General features: G+C 42.6%; 1 protein-coding gene across 2 annotated transcripts in view; it reads left to right on the top strand.

Moving 5' to 3' along the window:
• Positions 1-21,687, top strand: part of EPHA3 (EPH receptor A3) — a 276,444-nt gene extending 254,757 nt beyond the window's left edge. For both annotated transcript variants that reach the window (XM_029578191.1, XM_029578190.1), the window contains exons 12-17: positions 1,109-1,170; positions 1,980-2,189; positions 6,735-6,884; positions 7,056-7,249; positions 15,877-16,032; positions 18,305-21,687. In XM_029578191.1, the coding sequence (XP_029434051.1) occupies positions 1,109-1,170; positions 1,980-2,189; positions 6,735-6,884; positions 7,056-7,249; positions 15,877-16,032; positions 18,305-18,410 (878 nt within the window). In that variant the 3' untranslated portion in view covers positions 18,411-21,687. The remainder of the gene's footprint in view (positions 1-1,108; positions 1,171-1,979; positions 2,190-6,734; positions 6,885-7,055; positions 7,250-15,876; positions 16,033-18,304) is intronic.
• Positions 21,688-23,762: the final 2,075 nt, after the last annotated feature.

The following is a 23,762-nucleotide window of genomic DNA, read 5'->3' as shown; positions in this document are numbered from 1 at the left end:
TATTCCAGGCATCCACAAACCTCTTACTGGTGTCATTCTTGAGCGCCGTAAGACTTCTAGCTCCAGGACTTGACAGCAAAATGTTTTATTGTGGGAATAATATAAAAAGTGAGTGGATTTCCTGGCCTGTTTATTATGAGCATTGAATTCACTGAATTTCATTGTTGCTACGTTCTCCCTCTAAACCTACCCCTCAGCACAAGAAATAATATCCCTTTGACGATCCTTATTATTTATACTTTACTTTGAATACTTTGGTGACATTATGTCCTATATAGGGTGGTCATAGTTCAACCAGATGAATAGCACTAACTATAGAGGTGCAGTGAATGAGGGGCAGTTCCACACCCTAAAGAGTGAAAGGACAATGTGGCACGTGAGAGTTAATAGGAAGGAGTGTGAGATAATCTTGGAGACTAAGGCAGCCACGTCTTTTGTCCTTGTCTAGAATTTGCAGGCCGCCTGGGTGGGACAGGCTTCCACGTGGTTTGGAAAGAGACCAAGCCCCGGGGGAGGCTCATGTTAGCAATTTTCTCAGGTTGGTGACTTGAAATAGGAAAGATCTTGATAAAGAAATGGGGGAGGGAGCAGCACTCGCTCCTCCAGGTCTGAGTCACATTTCTTGCTCCTTTTTCCCTTTCCTTTTCCTCTCGCCGGTTCTCCATGGGGGCCTCACGAGGACTGCTGCAGTTTTCCGCTCACAGTCAGCACACATGTTCTGGTTACTTTCCTAATAATTTACTGCAATTTGTAACCTACTTGCCCAATAAATTTTGGTTTCACTGTTGACGCACGCTGTTGCCTTTTGAATGAATACAGAGTACCTCGCCTTTGGAAACGCAGTGCTGTACTTTGAAGCATATGTTTCAGATTAAAAGCAGATCCCCCATGGAATGCTCATGAAAAATGACATTCTCCACCCTCAGCCATCTAACGGTGAGAAAGAGAGGGGCATACTATTTTCTCTGTTTGAGGTGGTTTGTTTTTTATGTACAGTAGAACAAAATGTTATTTTAAGAGAATAACAAAATTCATGTATCATGTTAGTAACTATGCATGTGGGCTAATCATTCATTTATTCTAATTGATAAATTTAATGTATTTTCAGGTAAGCCGGTGATGATTGTGACTGAATACATGGAAAATGGGTCCCTAGACAGTTTTCTCCGGGTAAGTGCCAGGACTCTTCCGTCCTGTAGTTCTGCGACATCTCTGAATGTGGATAATATGATTGAGCGAGAGGTGGAGTATCTCATGGAAGGAGACAGGGAACAAGCTCAGAACTTAACATGCAGACAGTCGAAGAATTGGAAGAGAATAAACAATGGGGAAAAGATACAAATGCAAACTAGGGGAGCAGAAACATTCCCGATAAAAAGGATTAAACAAACTCATCTCACTTGCAATAAGCTTGATTCTACCCTCCAGGCCTGATTTGTAACAACCTTTCTCCCATTCTGTGTCCATGGGAAAAAAGCTTCTTAAATAAGGTACGGTAGCTACAGTTCTGTGCATCAGCCTTTCATTATCGTGCAGTACTTTGGGTTTGTTGCTTCTGAGATATATTGTCTTGGGGGGTAACCAAACATATTGAGGGATTCTCCTAATTTGCATCTGTGAGAAATATTCTTAGAGTGGATGGCCCCAGTTTCCATAAAAACTCCCGTTATTATTAGAACTTATTTTGGCATGCGGGTAGAACTATTTGCCACCTTTCTCACCCTACTTTCTAGAGATTTCCTGTGGCAAATTTCTTTTGAGGATAGGGCTCCTTACACATTAATGTGGAAGGATGATAGAAGTCCAGGAACAAGGACTTGGATTTTCAAATTCAAAATGACCCCTCACATATAGTCATCTGTCTTCAACATGCAGAATGCTAACCTACATCATTCTGATTCAAAAAACTGTTCCCCTGTAATTAGGGGTTTTTCATGGGTAATTAGTATCTCAATTGTGCATGTCTAATGTTTTTTCAGAAACATGATGCCCAATTCACTGTCATCCAGCTGGTGGGCATGCTGCGGGGGATCGCGTCTGGCATGAAGTACCTCTCGGACATGGGCTATGTGCATCGCGACCTGGCTGCCCGCAATATTCTCATCAACAGTAACCTGGTGTGCAAGGTTTCGGACTTTGGCCTCTCTCGTGTCCTGGAAGATGACCCTGAAGCTGCTTACACAACCAGGGTAAGACAGAATAAGATGAAATAATGAACTGTATTCTTTTCCCTGTCTGTAAGAGGTTTGTGATCATTGAGTGCTGATATACAGTTTCAAGAACAAGAATGTATAACCTCCCAGGTCCAATAAGAATTTCTGATTCTGAAGTCAGTTCTGAGAATGGGGAGAATCTAGTTATCGTCTTTGTTGCAATGCCTGAAACCAGCTCAGATTAAGGCAAACATTTAACAAAATGTAGTTTAAAAAAAATCCCCATTAGAGCTACTGTCCTGTGAGTGCATAAAACTAACTGATAACTCTTCTTCCCACTGACGTTCCTCTCGATTAGTATGTATTAGCAGTACCACAGATGGAAAATATTAGCCATATAGAATGTGCAGCTAGAGTGGGTCATTAAGCTATTCAGAAGCATATATTGCATGGCACGTTCTTTGCTGTCTAAGCGTCTATGGGTAGTTACAGCACCAGCCAACTCCACGGAAAATCCCAATGGTTTTGCCTCATGTACCACAGAGCCACTGATGATAACTGTGATTGGTGCTTGAGACAAACAACAATTATACAACGCTATACAGTATCATTTTCCCATGATAGAATTCCCAAAAATGTAAAACCTCCATCCAACTTTAAATATAATCTGCTCTTTCTGTAAGAGAAGCAATCACGGGATGATAAACAGAAGACGTGGTTGCAGGTGTTTGGCTCCAGAAGAATAGATAGGAAACAGGCACATAAGGAGACCATGTGTCCTAGACTTGCCTGGAGGGTTCTGACAGTAAACAGTAGGGTCTGGACTACACTCCTCTTGGTTTCAGTTCTGCTTTTTATGACCGTGACAGAATGAAACAAAGCTGTCTGGGGAACATCTTCCTTATGCATCTTGGTTGTAATCATAATTCTTTACCGTTGTTCGGTTTTCATTGCCATTTTAAAAGTGCATACTGACATCAGCTCTATTCGTTATCTTGCATTTTTTCATTTCCCATTTGAAACGACACAAAACTTTTATGAAATATTATTTGACTTTTATGCCATTTCAGCAAGCTATTTGCCAAATTTAGCAATTAGGGATATTAAAACCAATTAGGAAGCAATTTGCTTCCTAATGGTCAGGATCTGGAAACGATGGCCAAAAGTATGTCTGTTGCAAATATACAGAATGTGCTAAACAATATGGGGCGGATTTTCAGAGCCCTGCTCGCCTAAATCCGCCTAAATCCGGGCGGATTTAGGTGAGCAGGGCCCTGCGTGCCGGTGCGCCTATGTTCAATAGGCCTACCGGTGCGCGCAGACCCCGGGACTTGTGTAAGTCCCGGGGTTTTCCGTGGGGGGCGTGTCGGGGCGTGTCGAGGGGGCGGGCCCGATACGCGCGGCGTTTTCGGGGCGGGCCGTAGCGTTTCAGGGGCGGTCCGGGGGCATGGCCGCGCCCTCCGGACCCGCCCCCAGGTCACGTCCCGGCGCGCTAGCGGCCCGCTGGCATGCGGGGATTTACGTCTCCCTCCGGGAGGCGTAAATCCCCCCGACAAAGGTAAGGGGGGGGTTTAGACAGGGCCGGGCGGGTGGGTTAGGTAGGGGAAGGGAGGGGAAGGTGAGGGGAGGGCAAAAGAAAGTTCCCTCCGAGGCCGCTCCGATTTCGGAGCGGCCTCGGAGGGAATGGAGGTAGGCTGCACGGCTCGGCGCGCGCCGGCTATATGGAATCGATAGCCTTGCGCGCGCCGATCCCGGATTTTAGCGGATACGCGCGGCTACGCGCGTATCTACTAAAATCCAGCGTACTTTTGTTTGTGCCTGATGCGCCAACAAAAGTACGCCAAATCGCGCTATTTGAAAATCTACCCCTATGCTTGGGATGAAAACCACTATAAATATAAATCCAAAACAAAATGTCATAACACAAAATACATTTTTCCCAAATCGAGGGTGGAAAGCTCTGTTGTATCTCAGAAGGCGAGGTATCAGATACCTTACCTGTGTACCTGCTGAATCGTAGGTTTCTTGCCTTGTAAATAATAAGGCTATTTTTGGAAATTTCCTTGGAATAGTAACTTAGAAATAATTTGGTGTACACTCATCAAGCCAGCAGCTACAGTTCATCTCTTATAGAAGAGCATGTCCAGGAACCCACAAACTAGAACTTGGCTTAAACTAGCTCAGCAATTTCTCAGCTCTTACAACTGCACAATTATTAATAAATCAGTTAGGCTAAGAGAGGGAAATAAGGGGGGGGGGGGGGGGAGGAAAATCTGTCGGTTATATATGTGTGTATGCCCTTCCTTCAAGGTATACAAGAAAACGGTACCTGAAGGACAGGTTTGGGGGTTTCTTGCATTTAATAAAAAAGCTGAAACATAAATCAGTTAGGCTTGTTACTCTGCCTCAGTTGATAATTTAGAGGGTCATTTATCAAAGGCTTATCACATGCGAAAAGGGCCTTTTCACATGCGATATCATGCAAATTAGGGGGAGGGGAGGAGTCAGGGTGGGGAGGGGAGGAGTCAGGGTGGGGAGGGGGGCAGAGTCAGCGGTGTCTTCGCTGCCGGCGATAATGTTACTAACATTATCGTCGGCAGTAGCACACCGAATAGCGCCACCTTTCACGGTGGCGCTATTCGGTGCGAAAGCCGTTGTGCAAATGCTGCGGGCTTTCGCAGGCCCGCCCCCCGTTTTCGCAGGATTCATCATTCTGTGAAGAATGATGAATCCTGGCCTTAGTTACTAAATCATCTAAATGACCTATCCATGAAGGCTTCCACAGTTGAACAGCCATGGAATTTTGTATTGCACTAAAGAATATCCTTAGTAAGTTATCATTAGATCTCTAGTGTTTTACAGGTACAGATAGGAGAGGTTTGGGACTCTTCCACATATGTATTCACTCCATACTTGGAGAGACACAGAATTGTTTATAGACACAAATGTTTAAAAGTCCAAAGCAAACATATTACAAGATCAAACCACCCGGGTCCTTCTGAACGAGACACAGAATTGCCCATTCAGTGGCATGCACATAGAACCCACATTAAATCCCAGAGACCCTCCCCTGCATCTCCACTGTTTATGAGAAAGGGTTCATATTTGGAGAACTTGAAGTAGATTCCAGATTTTTCTTTAATTCCCTTCTATTTTCACTATTCTTTCATGTTTGTAAAGCTGAATGTGTTCCCATAGATAATGATGTGCCTGAGAAACATTTATTCTGTAGAGTTGAGACCTGACAAATGTGAATTTCCTTTTGCCTTAACTGAATGCCAGAATCTCTTTCCTGACTGTGCAAGTGATGACTTCCACACTGAAAGAGCCGATTTGGAAAATAGTTTTTGCTACATATTACAGATAACTAGGATTACTTTTATTATACATCTGTTATGCTATAGACAAGGTCTCCGTATATAGTGGAATGCCGAAAAGCACATTTTCTTCTTTCTTCTCTTCCTTTTTGTCTAATAGTTTTGTCTTCAGTGTGTCTTCCAGAAATAGAAAAACTTTGTCCCAAATTTTTTCTAATAGGACTTTTTGTCAATTAAATATGGATCATGCAGCCATGGTGATGTTATTAAAATACAAGTGCTATGCCATATTCTGCATTATGTACTGTCCATTAACAGAAACACTGATTTCATGTTCAGATAATCTGATAAAAATGCACAAGTGAAGGTTGTGATCCATTAAAAAAGACTTGGTCATTGCAAACAATTACCTAGGAACATATGTTCTTGATAAGTTCTTAGCTTCTGAAAATAATTTTAATTGGCATATTACCAATCTGGGCAACATTTCAACACAGGGACGGTAACTTTCAAATGGGCGTGCAGGTGCCCATATACACGTGGGCATCGGCGCGAGCCCAAAGATGTGGTAGTTTTATAACATACATTCACATACGCGCATATGTTATAAAATAGCCCGGGTGCACATATGTGTATGCCCAATTTTGCAAGTAGGCGTTCACAGCCGCGTAAAGTCAGGTATGAGCCACGCAAAGTTTATAAAAGGCATGCGGCCACTCCATGACCAGTTTGTCTACCATTTCTCCCAGACTAGCGGTAGCTCCATCGAATCCATATGTTTCTGTAGCCTGCACTCCCCCCAGTTAACCCAACCCTTTAAACCACTCAGGGATACCAAAAAGAAAAAAAAAGAACAAAAAAACTTACATCTCCTCCATAGCTGAAGTAAAGCTATGTGGCACATGCCCTGGCTTGTAAGTACTTTTGCACACATCTCATGGCCACGCCCTGGAATGCCCAAGCCCTGCCCACACCACGCCCCTTTTTTCTCCAATGCAAGATGTGTACGCATCAGCACATGTGTGCAAATCTCCCCACCTTATAAAATTGAGTGGACACACGCATGTGCTAGATGTATGACCATCTCCCCATTTTAGCACATGCATTGTTTTTAAACTTCATCTCGCGTTGTTTTATCCTTTAGTATGTATTAAACCCAGCATGTTAATAAAACATGGCAGCATGGTTATTAATTCTGCAGGCAAAGCCCAGTGCATCCTTGCTGAATGAGCTGAGATTAATTATAGAATATTTCTGATTTTAGGGCGGGAAAATCCCAATTCGATGGACATCGCCAGAAGCAATCGCATACCGCAAGTTCACCTCTGCCAGCGACGTGTGGAGTTATGGGATTGTTCTGTGGGAGGTGATGTCGTATGGAGAGAGGCCTTACTGGGACATGTCCAATCAGGATGTGAGTGTGCTCTAGCCCATGAGCTGTCTTCTGAATCAAGTGGTGACAAGAGGTCAAACATCCCAAACAAATGTGTCTAAGCATGAAATGTCCTGCTTGTATTCTTAATGAGTCTCTGACGAAAATCAGCCATGTTCCCATGAGCATCATGAAATGCTTGTCTTCACGCAGGTAATTAAAGCTGTGGATGAAGGCTATCGGTTGCCACCCCCCATGGACTGCCCAGCTGCCCTGTATCAGCTGATGTTGGACTGTTGGCAGAAAGACAGAAACAACAGGCCCAAGTTTGAGCAAATTGTCAGTATCCTGGACAAGTTAATCCGGAATCCGGGCAGCCTGAAAGTCATCGCCAACACAGCTGCAAGGTGACACGTTGCATACTGTGTGCCGAGATGTATTTACATTTGTCCACCTCCTTACAGAAATGTTTTCAAGCCTATTCATAGGCTTGGAGATGTGGACGATTTTGACATAAGTGAGAATTTTGGTTTTTTTAGAAAGATAATATTGACCAGATGTTTGTTCGCTTGTGTTAAAACTTTTGATGATAAGGATGTCATTGTAGGTTGTGAAACCTTTTATTTGACCAAAGTAAAGTTAATCAAAAGACGTTGTATCATAGCAGGTCTTATCCAGCAACTAAAGCTCTGTCCTATACAACAAGGACACAGAAGGATTTGGGGACAGAAATAAGTAAAAGATGTGGAGTACTGTGTACAGTTTGAAAAAAAATGGTTAACTGGAAAAGAAAAGTAAAGACATATGGGACGAGTGGTAAAAGAGGTTTGGTGGGAGGGTTGATTGGATCATTAAATAGAGGGTGCTGTTGTAGGGAGAGTATAGAGATGATAACAATCTATATATGTACAGATGAGAATGTGGGTTGCATCTGGAAAAAGGCCAGAGATGACATGTGTGTGAAAGGAGAGTTGGATTCAGGATTAGATGTTCTGCTGGGAAGGGATCTGGTGTCCAGGAATGGACTGCAGATGCTCTGCATGGGGAGAAGTAGGCGTGAATTAAGGAGCGTCCAAAAAATGTTAGCCAGCAGATATTAAGAGATATTTGGGGGTTAGGGGTACACCAGATTTCACAGCAGATGGCAGATGTTTGGCTAGTAATAGGCACACAGTTGAGATCCTTAGAGGCAGTGAATCTTGAGAAGTGTGTGCAGTGTTTTTCAATTTGTTAGCCAAATTTATATACATTATAGAGCAGCGATTAAGAACTGTGGTTCATATGGTATTACATAAAAAAATGAAAAAACAGAGCACAATTTCTTTCACAGAATCCTGGCTTTTAAAAGTAGAGAAACTGAACTGTAGAAGGTAACTTTATTTGAATACCATGAACAGCATTTAGTAGCAGCTGTTCTGTGATGCTATTTGTGGAGATAGTAGCATTGAGATGAACTGAATTAATGTAGGAATAGAGTCCCCAGTACCTCTCCCTACAGTTTGTGATATGTAGGACTACAGAATGAATCCATGAAGAAAGAACAGTGGTCATCAAAAAATCAAAAGAATTGGACATGACAGCCAAGGAGAAAGAACTGATCCAACAAAAGAGAAGAAATAAACTCTTTGGTTCTGTTCTACATGAACTTTCAGGCCAAGCAAACAGAATTGCATGAACCCTCTTGACAACGTAAAAAAAACCTGTTCACCTAAAAAAATAACTTGATTAAGCAAGGTTGCAAATATAAGAAGCTTATGTTACCATCATGCTGAGACAAGCCAAACAGGGGTATCCAGAGGCAGAAGCCAGGGCTGAGTTTTGCCAGCCAAAATGTGTTGGCTTAATTTTCAAGAAAAATAAAGGGAGTCTCTGAATTCTTTCTCATTAGCATTGTGCAGTTTTTTTAAATTGAAAATTACCAAAATCTAGACTATTTAGGGTATACCAGAATTCAGTTCTTTTCTGACGGTAGGATTTATAATTTATAAATCACTAACAATCAAGAGTCGGTTGCCAGAATGCACAAATATACAATATACAGATCAAAGCATTTGTGAGGCAGTGCCTCTAATGTTCCCCTGTATACCTGTGCAGGACCAGACTAGATGCCTGGTCCACCTTAAACCCATTAAGGAGAGTATGCTGTATGGGTGGGATCCTGTGGGGTAGGTGAAGCTCGGAGGGCATAACCAGAGGCTGGGGAATAAGGCCTGGGATCCAGGTGAGGATAACCAGACTAGGCCCAGGTCACCAGGAGGAAGGCAGCTCCTGTAAAGTAACACTATCAAAACACTGAGCTATGCCGAAGCAGAACTGTAAGTACTCAGGGAAGCAGTACTGAAATTGTGAGTAATTGAGTACACTGTCAGAAGGTAAAGGCAGTTTACTGTTGTGTATGTGTGAAGCTGTAATAAAGCTATTGTGTTTTAAGAAAGGCTGGCGTCAGACTAAATGTATGCCTCCAGGCCTGTGGGAATCACCGCTTGTTCCCACAGCATTCAAGGACAATTAAACAACAGTACAGAGGCATCACATAAGCAATGACATAAATATTATAGACCTCATATGACCCATTCGTGTGGAACCTTGTGATTTAATCAGACACCGGTTCATATATAATCATAGGTCTCTAATGTCCATTTTTTATGTTTCATATGCAAATAATAATGTTTTACTTCCCTTTGCCAATGTACAGGGCAGTAAGAATTCCTAAAAGGCACCCAACAGAACACCCTGTTTTCACGCGGTCTGCAGTAGTAGTAAATGCTGCGGCAATGTCACTCCTTTAATCGCAAAAAGCACTTATCCTTTTCGCGGTGCACTTTCAAGACACTTCTGTTGAAAGTTCAGTGGTGACCCGGTATGTGACTAAATCACAAGATTCCACACGGATGGGTGGCATGAGGTCTATAATGTTTATATCATTGCTTATGTGATACCTCTGTACTAAGTTGTTTAATTTGCCTTGAATGCTTTCATCTGCATGTAGGATTTATAATTTACCAAACATTTTAGCTATGCTTGGTTAGCATGTTGGATCCTCACAGTCTGGTCCAGATTCTGTGCCATTCTACAGAAATGTAAGAAGCTTGGATTGAAAGTCTTTCAGGCTTCCTCCTTCTCTGCTTTCTGTTGTTTGATGGTTGTGATGTCTAATGATTCCTTAGTTGAGCTCATAATGATTTTAGCCTAAACAACTTTCCCTGGCTGGCAATTCCATATTTTTATAAAGCCTTGTATAATCAAGTAGTCTGGAACATCTGTTCTGAATTAACTTATTTTTAATTTAGTCTGGTATCTGTGTTATTCTTAAACTCACTACCCATGGCTGCCATTTTGTATACCATAGAAAATCCATATCTTTCAAGATTTTTTTTCATGCTTTGATAGTATGCGCTACATATTTTAAAAAGCTACTACCACAAAAATGTAACAGAAAAATATCTCCCAATTAAGACTTTGAATACTGTCCACCAGCACATTATCTAAAATTTGTTTTTCATTCCCATTGATTGTTTGACATTTGTATGTTGAACGATGCCTTGGTAGGTTCAACTTTTCCTTCTTGTCAGATTCTTTGTGTGGTCAAAATTCAGTTCAATTAATGGCACTGAACTAGCAGTGCTGCCAGTACTAATGGTCTCTTCTGAGCCTGCATCCTTCTCCAAGTCCTCCAGAATGTATTTTAAAAGCAGTGAAGGCTGCTTCCCACCCCAAAGCTAAAAGTGTTCTCAGTGGGATACTCCAGTCCCAGATGGCCCAATGTCAGAAATAATTGGGATATCTGTAGGAGAATTCATTGTATCACATCTAAAATAATGAACTGGCTCAAGGACACAACCTTCTTATGAAATTTATTGCTACTCTCAGCAATATCTTTTGCCTATGAATTTACCTGTTATGCATGTGTTGCCATTATGACATCTTGCTAGGAAGGTCAAATGGATAAACTAAAAATATTCTTGGCAGGCAAGATGGCCTTTGAGATTAATGAATTGATTTTGATCAAGTCTGCATCTGCAGGAACCAGATTCCATTACACATACAAATCTTTAATAATTTGTGAGACCTGGAAAAGCAAACACTATGAGTTGGATGTAGGAGGTTTATTGGCATATATTCTACAAAGTTCCTGATCCAAACGAAAGGTCAAATATATGTAGCGATTAGCTCAGTGACATGTTTTCCCATGTTGGAAAAATGGTATATGAGCCAACTCTGGCCTGCGATTTCTCCCTTGTACAATCAGGTTCTGTACATCTCCAAATGTCCCAGAACAGACACCAGAGTACGAGGGTACAATGGCGAATCTTTTGTATTTTACATACCTTTATTTTGCTCGAGATGCATTTGCTATTGTCAATAATGCAGAAGTGAAGAGCACACTCCAAGAGAACGTTAACCAGCATTATCAATTCAGAACGTAAGCAGAACGTTGTGTGAGCCACACGCCTGTCCCTGCTGTTCTAGCACAGCTGGAGTCTGCTGCTAGGCATTTTAATTGCATCTCAAAGTTGTTTAGGTATTTTACAGTGTGAATCCTAGGGGCTCCATTACATTGCTTTTGGCAATGTGCTTATTGTTCCAGAGCCTGGGGTATATATTACCTCATATTTGGGGAACAATTAATCTGAAATGCCTCAGCTCCCACTAGCAGACCCAGTACTGTTTGAAACTGGTGTTCTGTGCCCTCAGATCACTGTCCTCCCCTTCTTGGTATCAAGGCCTGCAAGCTACTTCCCATGTGGGAGCTGATTTCTATTTAATACTTTTTACAAAGTTCTGTGTTCAACATAATTGTTATCCCATCCTTGTTTCTACCTTGCATGGCTCACAAAAAGCTAAGGGGCCAATATACTAAAATGCATTATCAGTAATGCAGTGCCTACGTATTGAATGCCTGTATTATCTATCACAAGTAGTTAATGTGTACAAAAGCTTGCGTTAACCCAAAATCTATGATAATGCAGTAATGAGATACAAAAGTAGACAAATAGTTCATTACCTGTTAGTGCAGTGGATGTTAAAATGCTCAAAATGTAAAACAGACAAAACCGTAATGACTTACAAGTGCATACTTTGCCATCTGTGGAAACGTGTGCCTCATTTACATCTCGTTAACACTGGCCATTACTAAACATGTAAAACACTGCATATACGTGCACTAATAGCTATATTAACAAAATTTAGCACATCGGCACCTTAAAGTCTGTCCAAAAAAATAGAAAACTCTAAGAAGTATAGACAATGTGACTTGGTGACTCTATGGATAAGGATCCTGTGGTGTAAAACTTTTTGTAAATGGTAAATTAGTAAAACAAAGCAACTGCACACCAAGAGAGACAGAATAAAGTTTTCATGACTATGAGCCTCGCTCATCTGCTGTACAATTAGCGCTGTCCTGTCATGACTGATGTGAGCACATTTTATCTCGGTTAAAGACATAAATGGAGTTTGTGGAAGTTCTCTAAACTGAGAGCTTGCTAATAATTCCGGACTGTGTAGAAAGTGAAAACATAACCTGGACAGAATTAAGAAACAGCTGTGCATTGCATTATTGCAATTAGACTGAGAAAGGATAGGGACAAACATGCCAAAAGAAAATCAGAATCTTTTTTTATAGTTCTCGTTTTCTAATTGAAGTGACCTATGTGTGAAATGTGCTACAAAATTTCTGGGCTTCACTTTCAGGACAATAATTCCCAGGTTTTAATGCAGATAAAGAGATCACTATACATTTTTCATGGAACAAACTTTGTCTTTGCACTTATGTTATTTTTATTAAAAAATCGCATTTATTTTTTAAATTTGCTTTTATCAATGAAGAATGCCCATGTCTTATCATTTTAAAGTCTGCTGTGAAAGTGCCGAGTGGGGATCTTATTTGAGAAGCTCTGGAGGGCAGGTGAAATGTCCTGCCAAGAAATAGCACTGGCTGGAGCAGAGGTCAGAGGTTCCTGCTTTGGCAGGGCAGCGTCTGCCGTGAATCAGCTGGGGCTCTGCAGGCCTCAGGACTCCGTTCTTTTAAGAGAGGGCCTGATGCCTTTCTCCTTTCCACATGTTACAGTATGCGCAATGCATTTTGAAATAGTAAATATGTGGGAATTACATCCCATTATATATATATATATATATATATATATATATATATATATAAAATATTTTATAGGACATACAGAGTGTACATTTCTAATAATAATTCAGACAGTAATTTTGTGACAGCATGGGTAACTTAGGCAGCAACCACACACATAAATTATACCAACTTTCAGAAAAACACATGTGCATGAGTTCATTTTGAAAATTATATGAAATAATGCATACGTCACCCACTCTAAGTTACCCCTGCTCTTAGCACATGAAAATTCACCCTTTATTTATGTTACTGCTAACATACAGTACAGTAAATAGCCCTACATTTTAAAATAGATTATGGAATGCTTGTGCCCAATGTAATCTAATAAAACCAATAAAATAAAACTACACCACATCTATTTACATTTTAAATTCACACTGCCCAGATATCCTTGAGAATAAATCCAAGCGGATCTGCTCTTGGTCCTGCAAGGAAGTCCTTTCTCATGGAGCGGAACAATTCTCTGATATTCGGTTCTTCTTTTTCTTTTCTGCTGGCAGAGAGTTACATGCCTTGCATCAACCTGTCCATCCCAGTTGCTTACAAGCAGCGCCCCAGGCATCATTGCAGTGACCACTAGATCCAATGAATATTCTTTATAGCTGGGAAGGCATCTGTCTTAAACATACTGTGCATGTAGGGCTTTCTTAAAATGCCAATGTGAATCCGCTCCTCTGCCATGGAGAGAGCAATGTAAAGAATTACAACTATGCCCACAACCACTTAAAAAAAAAAGCACAAAAGGGAGGTGGCGTTCCACTCCTCTTCCCTTGAGAAAACATGCAATTTCCCTGATTTCATTTTAATGGCTGAGGTCTGCAGCCTAGCAGGTACTGATTTATGGGAAACTGTAGGAGATCAGGTGGAGCTCAGCAGGACGCTGCTTCCAGCTGCATGGGCCTGAGACCCGTCTAATTTGTCTACTAGCGCGTGAGCTCACAGCATACATCAGCCAAGCCTATAAATTTCCGCCTTCGGCCCCCCCTCCACTGTCGGGGGAGGGGCTGGGTCCAGCCACGGCAGATGCCTGCAGATGCTCCAAAAGCTCAGCAATCCCTCGGTGGGTTGAAGGAGACTGCATAGGCTTCTCGCAGCAAGAGTCAAATTCCTCTTCATTGATAAAGTGTCCAGATGTCCTCTCTTGGGAGGAGAGTAACCAATGGTTGCTTAGAATCCCCAAAGGAGCCCCCGCAAAGAGAAAAATAATACTTCCCAGCGCTGGTTATCCAGGGGTCACTTACATTAAAATGAGGTCATTTTTTTTGTCCTGATGATCCTTTGATCCAAGTAATAAGCATGAAACCTCTGTTGGATCTCCCTAATCCCTAATCCGTGTGTCCTGTTCTATTTCAACTTGTTTATGTATTTTTTTTTTCCTTTTTACTCCCATATTCCAAGGACAAGGCTTTGCTTAAGTAAATGGAGACAAAAGCGAGTTAAAAAAAAAAAAAAAGTTCAGTTTAACCTTTTTCCTCTTCATGTGCACTTCATAAACATTTTGGATCCATGTCTGGGGACAAGGCTTCGTGGCCCCTGTCCAACTATAAATATATCGTGCTTCTTAGGACCAAAATAGCCGTAGCTATGGTGTCAGGTACGGCTACTGCTAGTTATGACCAACATTTTTTAACGGCTGCATCTGCCACTTGCCATTAAGTCTGGTGTACATCATTACTTGCAAGTTGCAGGAATATGTAGTGGCTCTGTGTCTAGCCCTGATGGATCAGGTTCTAGCGGGAAGTCTAATTTGGCTGCCACCTGGTTAAGAACTGAAATGTGGTCAAAATCTCTTAAGTGTGGCAGTTTGCTCTGTAAATGTTTGCTGCCTCTGGTATTTCTGAGATGAACTGGCCAGACAGAGGTGGGCAGGAACAAGATTGTTGCAATGTTAGAGCAGCCAAACTAGAGCCTTGACAAGTCAGGTGAGGCAATCGGGTGCCAGCTGAGTCGCGATGGGGCTTGACTTTTGGGGAGCAGGCTCATGTCTTTGCAGATTCAATACAAGACGGGTCAGAGTTGGCAAAGGCTTGAAATAAATTGAGTTGCTTTAAACTGTGCAGTACAGAAGGGATCTGAATGAAATCTAAACTGGAGGGGCCCCCCATTCTCCCCTGAGCTCAGTAACCCTTTGCTGAATTATTTTATGAGCATGAGCGTGTGTAATAGTGAGTGGAGAGCAGAGCTCGAGAGAGCCCCTTGACAAGAAATTGGGAACGTATCACTGATCTAATGCTGAAACAAGCCGCAGGCCCAACCCTTCCTTCCAGAATATTTTCTGAGGTCCTAGCACAGAACATCTCCCTTTCTGGGTTCTGGCAGTTGCTGCTGAAATGTATTATAAACTACAGGTCTCTGAGTGCATTTGATTCTGTGGCAGGTAGCATGGAGCTGAGCACGCCTGGGTGAGATCTTCTGTAAGAGCACAAAAGTCTTTCTCAGTCACAAAGGCATCATGACTTTCAGTCGCCTGTAGATCGGGCTTTCCATCAGCTGAATTGTACATTTAAAAGGGGTTTATCACTGTTGCAACTGGCACAGCATTTGAGACTTTATGTCAAGTCAAATAAATATATTCTAAATTATACTCATTTTTTGCTAATGGTTAAACAAATTAAGTTAGAACCAAATGATATTTGTCATGTTCTGGGAACGCTTCAGTGCTTCAAAGCACAGGCATGGGTGATGTTGCAGAGGCATTTAAGCATCTGATGATTGCACTGCGTCTCACAGAGCTGCCAGCTTGAACAGATGAGGCCTCAGTGGCAGATAAATTCTAGAGATGAACAGGAAGGCAGCGCAAAGCCGGGAAGCTCCTGCTGCTGCTGCTACGTTAAAGCACCGTGCAATCCTCTACTCACCCCCCTTCCTCATTCTCTTCCTGTTGTTTTGTAATTTTAGGCCATCGAATCTTTTACTAGACCAACACAGTGCTGATATCACTGCCTTCCGCACGACAGGAGACTGGTTGGACGGCATTCGAACTGGACATTGCAAGGACAGCCTTACAGGAGTCGGGTACAGCTCATGCGATACGATAGCAAAGATTTCCTCTGAGTAAGTGCCTGCAGTCTACGCAGCTCCGCGCAGAATTGCATTCATGCTGCAGGGTTGGAACGGACATTTACACCATCTATTTTTAATCTGTCATTCATCCAGTCTCTTGTGTTAAAAAAAACCTTGAAACGAATGAGGTCCAGGGTTCCAGGGAATATCAACATATCGTTTCTTCACAGAACATTTTAAATGTACAGTGTATAATGTAAGAATAATTGTGCCGACCTATCCAATGAGCTCTTAAAAAGAAATGAAGTTTTAATGCATCGTAAAATGTCCTAATAACCGCAAAGGGATTACAAATTCTGCTTTGATTTAGAAGTCTTGCTGAGATACAAATAGCCAGTTCTACGTCTGTTCAGTGTCTTCTACATTCATCATAGTCTGCTTTTCAAATATGTAATTATTACTGCATTCAAAATCAAATTTATTACTGTCTTTGTTTCTTTTTTGGCCCAGCAGCTTGCTCTTGCCTCTTTGACTTCTGTCTTAATTGGAGCTGGCCTTTCTAACTCACGAGTAGAGCACCGTAAGCCTGTATTCACAATCATCCCAAATATTACACCAGTCATGTCAGGGGCCCCACAGACCCTCCAGATCCAGGCTCACATTTGCACTAAAGAAAGACCAGGCTGGAAAGGGTCCAAATAGGGTTAAAAGCGCAATTTCTGCATTTGTCATGGAAGTGTCTATCATGTGGAAGTGAAGACCCTTTCTGCCAGGCAGGAATATAAAGGCATGAGCTCCTTACAGCTAATGAGGAGTTTGCCAAGAAACTCCATCTTAAGAAGAATGAAAACTCCTCCTAAAACACAGCGAATTTATTCCATTCTGTACCAATGAAAACCATCTATATTAAACAAAGCCCATTCCCTCCTCAGCTAGGCATTTACTATCAGTAGCACCCAGCCTGGGTTAAAGGCTGTGATCATCTTTTCTTTTGTTTTCTGTAAATGTGTGTTCACTAGCTTCTTGCACGTGCAAAATCTTGAGAGAAAAACTCCTCTATGTAATGTTGTTCATTTTTTAGGCGTGGTGCAAGGCCGTGTATTCTCACTGGAAAGTCTATTGGCGTGCTCTAGGGCTGCTTACATAGTTTAACTTCGCCTGAAACCCAAGTGCCGGCTGTGAGCTGAGTCACCAGCAGCTCACTGGTGAAAAGGAAAACAGTCAATGTGCTATTGCCATTGGTGGATTATGATTTCTTATCATTATCCTCCCCATGGGGCAGGAAGTGACAGACCAGCTGATAATGTCCAGTTTCCCAAAGACGAGTGCTTAATTAAGTAACAGACAGCATCTAAAGCCATATTTATACCTAACAATGGATTCAGAGTGACTAAGGCATGGAAAAGGTCTGCTATTTGTTGTGCATTCCTTTTGGCTGAACAGGCTCTTCCCGACGTGCACGGTGCAGTGTTTGGATGGTGGAACTCAGCTCAGTGAATCTAGCACAGAGCTACAGAATTTAATATCTCTCAGTCCCCATTGCATGGCTCTTCTAAACTGGCACTAAGCAAAAGCACCCCCAGCCATGGGGGAACAGTGATATTTTATCTGCAGGCTAACGAGCCTCCTGTATGGGATGCTTGGAGCTGTGGCCTGAACAGTTTTCTTATATACTCTCTTGATATGTCTGTGGTTCTGTGCCTCATTTACATATTGATGGATGTACATATTCTATTTCTCAGTTTTCAAACCACGTTGCAAATGAATAGTTCACGTTTCACAGCAGCACATTTCTTTTATAAATTCTGTCCATGTGCATGACATTAAGATTCACCATCCCATGCTTTCTGTCTCTCTTCTTTACGTCTACCTTTCTTTCTGCCCTGTTTCACTATGCCTTGCATACTCCTCTCAGAGTGTCTCCTCGCTTTTCTCTTCCTGTCTTCTTTGCCCAGTCCTCTTTTCTTTTCCTCGCCCAGCCTGGGTTCGGATTTCCTGCTCCTCCCCTCATTCCTTATTGGCAGGGAAGGTTGTTCTCTGGGTTAAATAAAGAAATCCCCAAGATCCAGAGCCCTCAGCTTGCCAGCTGCCCTGTGTACGAAAGTCACTGCTGAAAAATATTTCACCATGTGATGCTCTTGAAAGACAGTTTTGGAGACAAAATGGTGCAATGGATGTAAGATCGTCAAGGCTATTTAATGTATCCACATGCCGTCCCTGAATTTGATGCTATACTTTGTTCCATTTCCCCTAAAAAAATGTTAGATAGAGACTTCTCCTCTGCTCCCTCAGTGCCTCATTCACTCCCTTTTCTTCGTTTCAGTGATATGAAGAAGGTTGGTGTTACTATCGTTGGGCCTCAGAAGAAGATCATTAGCAGTATTAAAGCTCTAGAAACACACAAAAAGAACAGTCCGGTCGCAGTGTAAGGCGCCTAAACGTTGTTCTCAGGACAAAGAAAGAGGAGCTGGTGGCTTCCCAGAGAAGGTGCATTTGCAGCTGAAGACCTTAAAGGGTTAAGAAGAATTTGAAAGAATGCAGCAGACTCCCAGCAAACTTCTAACCCATTGAGACATTAAAGACGGATATACAGATGCCTTAAACAGGGAGCGAGAAACTGCTTTTCTATCTTTTAGTCATAAAGGGAGGGTGTGTGCTTTTATTCCCCCTTATGGTAACAAATTGTTATTGCAGATAATATGTTGTAAAAGATAACAAAGAAGCAATGGGATACGGTCCTGGAAGAGCAGGGAATATAGACCGTGCCCAGTCATTACCAGCAAGTCGTAAAGACCAGGCCTGCAGGAGCAGATGGGGAACACACTCAGTCGCACTTGTTTTCTAATCTCAAAGCAGGCAAACTAAAGAACCTTAAACCTAGAATCGTCCAGCCATGATTTTATTACCTGATCTTGTGCCAAGTATACAAAAATGATGCATTAACAATGTTTGCAGTGAATTGAAGAATTATTTCACAATTACATTTGTGACAGTTTGCTAATTTCTTGAAGCGTGTTTGTGAAAAAAGGTCTTGATTTTTTTTAAAATACATATTTATTTCCAATTTTGCTTTTCTTTTCTTGTTCATATTTATGTTTCGATTTGATTTCATGCATTTTCTGCTGCCAAGCCAGAATTCTCTAGCAAGAATGTGGTTTATCCAGTAAGCCGTATAGCATTTGCGATCTCTAACTAGTGGTTTGAGATTCATTTAGGATTTGAGATCTCACAAATCTGGATTCATGATTTCTGAATCAAAGTCGGGTTGGTGATTTGAAAATTATTTGAGTGGCAGGGCTCTTTTGGTGACTAATTAATAATTACAGGCCCAGATTTACCTACAGCAGCTCTAACAGCTCATTCTGACTCTTAGTTGCTATTTTGGCCATTCAATAAATGCAAAACATATTTAGTGATCTGCAAACCTCTCAGATAGTGATCTGTGGTTCACTTTGTTTTTTCCAGTCCTAATCCCAGTCTACCCACTGCTTCCTGGTTTGTGGCTCATGAGTTGTAGGTAGTGGTCGAGTGGGGGATCCTGATTAGTACAGAGTGATTTGGCTGAGTGCTAAGACATTATAAGATCTTTCAGCTGCTAGATTCTGTTGAGCATCCTCAAACAGTTTCCTGTTCCATTGCCCTGGGAATTTGGAATCAGAAGCTGTTTATTTTCCTTTCTGAGTAATTACTGCCCTGATATATTAAAGCTGTTGAGCTACAGATGTGCCGTTCATTATTTTCCCAGTTAACCAGGAAATGCACTACCAGTTATAAAGCAGGTCATAAAATCTATGCGACAGAAGGTCAGATTGGTCAGTGGGCCTTCCAGCCGTCCCTTCATATTCTGTGTATGCACAGCTTGCAGGAGCAGCTTGAGGCATTGTAGGAAAGAGATGAGCTTGCTCCCGCCTCGTGATGTGCCCACCGGATGCAAAAACAGTGACATCAGAACACCACTCTCCCCTCTTTTCTCGCAATGGCTGCTCACTCGCCCTCTGCTGCCAGCACTCGAGGGATGTGGCCACAGCTGGAGGGAATCCATCTCCAATGCAGTATTACTCCCACTGACACTAATTGAGCTCTGGGTTTAAGAAGAAGCAAAACAGACCCACAAGTGCTTGTCAGAGCTGTGCATTATCTGGGTCTCTTGTGCATTTCTGCTTTGGGAAACCATGCACTTTTATTAGTATGCTATTGTACAAATGACTAAGGTCACAACTTACCAAAAGCACAAGTATTTGTTTTACTGACTTTTAAAAGTATTGTCCATTGTCCCACCAGGCAAGTAATGGCAGCTGGATAGACAATACATCTAATTTATTATGGGGACTCTAACTTTCCTTTAAAATGGTGAAAGCATCTGCTTAACTGACATCTTACTTCTGCTCTATGAGTGAAATAACACATGTCTTTACAGACTACAAACCACAGTAGGTATTCAGGCATACAACTATTTGTCAAAAGGTGAACTTCATTCCTATTAGAACTAGAGATGCTGCAAACTGCAGGAAAGCAAGATAAAGTTTACTAGCTAGCATAGGTACAATCTGAAGGAAGGCCCTCTGCCTCCCTCCAAGACGCGTGTGCATGAAGTATCCTGAAGCAGGAATCATGGACTATGATCAAACAGCCTCGTGTCTCCAGAATTTGCAGTTGTAGGTTTGAGATTGGAAATCTAGAAGGCTGATTAAAGAAATCTGAAGCTCTCTTTAATTCTGCAGTCGATCCAAAAACAGCATTTCAAAGTGCCAGTCCAGTCTGTGGGAGCAGTTCAGGCAGCCAGCTAGTTGTGTGTCCCCTTTTGGCAAATGACCCAGCTCAGATCGAGCCTTGTGACTTCCAGACCTTTGCATCTCCCCCTCAGGCACGGTTGCATTTCGGGGAGCTTTGGACCAGTCTGTGATCCCTCTGAAGAAAGATGAACAAAGCGTTACCTTTTGGGGGAGGGGTTCCATTTTGTGAAGAAGTTTCTTATACTATAAGAGCTACCAGTGGCTCCCAAACCTCTTCCACTTGGGACCTACCAAGAGCTCTAACAGCATCACAAAGATTGAAATCAGCTTCAGAGTCCAAGATCAGAGTATTTTGGCACTTCACTACACTTTCTGTATTCCACAGGAGCAGAATTTGTAAAAGGCTTTCTCTTTGCCTTTCATTTTTAGTTTGGTGGGGCCACTCCAGAAAGCTGACCTTGTTGGTCCAGGGTCCCTCGTGGTCCTTGGCCTTGTGACTCTCCTGCAAGTCTTCCCAGTTTAGGATCCTCTCTCCCTCCTCCTCCCTGGCTCACTTTTGCAGGTTCTAGCAGTAGTTTTGTTTCCCCTGTTCATGGTCTGGGCAGTTCTTCACTGCAGAGTTAGACGTTCTAGAGGTTTTGCGGCCATCCCCTTGTATAGGACCTGCAACACTTATTTGCAACAGACAAATTATTCATAAAATTATGTACCATATTATCTGTTTTATATGTTAAATATGATTTTCATATTATTTATTCTGTTAACATATCTCATTTCTGTGCTGTACTTAGCATACAATAAGCAATGCATAGATGTGATTGGATTGGCAATATATATTTACTTTAACATGTATTTTCAATGCATTATTCGTATTAGTTTCTATGTTGTGCAATTGTAGATGGCCTTTTACTAATGTAAAATGATTTGTAGTGGAAACATTTATATTTTTATAATAAACATAATGAAAGTATTTTTTACAGAATAGAATACTGAAGTGATTGCTTTGAAGTGTTTAAAGTAAGTAAAATTCATTTATTTTCATCTTGGATTGGTTTGTTCCAGTTAGAAAAGAGTGGCGCTAATATAATGATTGTCACTGCCCAGAATGGGCACCGCAGAGAGGGGTGGCTTTTGAGGCTCTCGCATGCTGAATTCCAGAGCTCTAACTTCAGAAAAAATCGTTTGAGCACTTGGTCACCTTGTGCACCTGTCTCGGCCCTTTCTGATAAGTCACTGCACACTTTGCATAAATCCATGCTTTTAGTTTAGTACATTTTCTTGCATGACCACTGTCCTATGATAAATCACAACAGTTTACAAATCAAAGACATTACAATACATAATATACAAGCATAAGTCATATTAAAAGCAAAAAAATAACTAAAGAAAATAAATAAAAGAAAAGGCAAAACATAAAAACATATTTAAAAAATTGATAATTAAGAGAAACATACACCAGTAAAATACAAAAAAATAAATGATGTCTGTGATAAGTATGTGACCAGGCCAGCTGGTTCAGTGTCTGCTTTATTCATATTTGGCAACATCAAGAAAATGTGTGCATGTGCTCAGATCATGGGATATTTGGAGTAATCCATGAATCGTTATCCATTTAAAGTATGGTGAGGAGGTAAGAGAGGGTTGTCTTTGTTTCCACTGACTTGAGCTGTAAACACAGAGTTAAATATTCAAAGGGGTTTTCAATTTCCTCATCTGTTTGACCACCCCCCAAGTTATCCAGCTGTCATCCAGCTTATCTGGATAAGTCAGGGGCAGACCAGGGGCATGCTTGGGTGAAGCAAAGTTAGCCTGATAAGGCCGATATTTGGCATTATTTGGCTAACGAGGCAGTCAGATGAATTTATCTGGCTAATTTTGGGTTAACCAGATATTTTGAGTGGCGCCCATGCTGTTGAATATTCGGTATAAGTTAACCAGACTCCCTGTGGCGCAACATTGACCTCATAGCATGCCCGAGTGCGCGCCGGGGTCCCCTTCTATGGAACTGCTATGGATGGCGTGTAAGTTTTAAAATAAAAAATTAGGGCTAGTCAGCGGGGTTTGAAGGGTCGGGGCTAACATGTAAAAGGGAGACTAGCCATGGGGGTTAGGAAGTCCTATCCTTTACTGGGGAGAAGTGGGAACGAACTGGGGAAACGGGTATTTGCATCAGCGCGTGCGCCCAGCAATATTCCCCACTTATGCAGTAGAGACAGCGTTTGCACACACATGTGCGTGTCCATATCTACGCTCGCACATGTACGTGCATGCAGCCAATTTCATAACATGCGCGTGTCCATATCTACGCTCGCACATGTACGCGCATGCAGCCAATTTCATAACATGCGCCTATGGCATAAAATGGCCATGTCCATTTGTGCAAGCCGGCAGACATGCATACACGTACGCCTGCGTGGCTTTTTAAAAATTACCATCTATGGGGTAGATTTTCAGAGCCCTGCTCGCCTAAATCCGCCCAAAACCGGGCGGATTTAGGCGAGCAGGGCCCTGCGCGCCGGGAAGCCTATTTTACATAGGCCTCCCGGCGCGCGCAGAGCCCCGGGACTCGCGTAAGTCCCGGGGTTCTCGGAGGGGGGCGTGTCGGGGGCATGTCGGGGGGCGGGCCCGGTCGTCGCGGCGTTCCGGGGGCGTGTCGGCAGCGTTTTGGGGGCGGGTACGGGGCGTGGCCGCGCCCTCCGTACCCGCCCCCAGGTCGCGGCCCGGCGCGCAGCAGGCCCGCTGGCGCGCGGGGATTTACGTCTCCCTCCGGGAGGCGTAAATCCCCCGACAAAGGTAAGGGGGGGGTGTAGACAGGGCCGGGCGGGTGGGTTAGGTAGGGGAAGGGAGGGGAAGGTGAGGGGAGGGCAAAGGAAAGTTCCCTCCAAGGCCGCTCCGATTTCGGAGCGGCCTTGGAGGGAACGGGGGGAGGCAGCGCGGCTCGGCGCGCGCAGGCTATACAAAATCGATAGCCTTGCGCGCGCCGATCCAGGATTTTAGTGGATACGCGCGGCTCCGCGCGTATCTACTAAAATCCAGCGTACTTTTGCT

This window comes from Rhinatrema bivittatum, chromosome 15 (genome assembly GCF_901001135.1).
Source record: "Rhinatrema bivittatum chromosome 15, aRhiBiv1.1, whole genome shotgun sequence".
Taxonomy (NCBI): Eukaryota; Metazoa; Chordata; class Amphibia; order Gymnophiona; family Rhinatrematidae; genus Rhinatrema; species Rhinatrema bivittatum.
The sequence above is the reverse complement of the archived record's forward strand: the minus strand, read 5'-3'. Positions and strand labels throughout refer to the sequence as shown.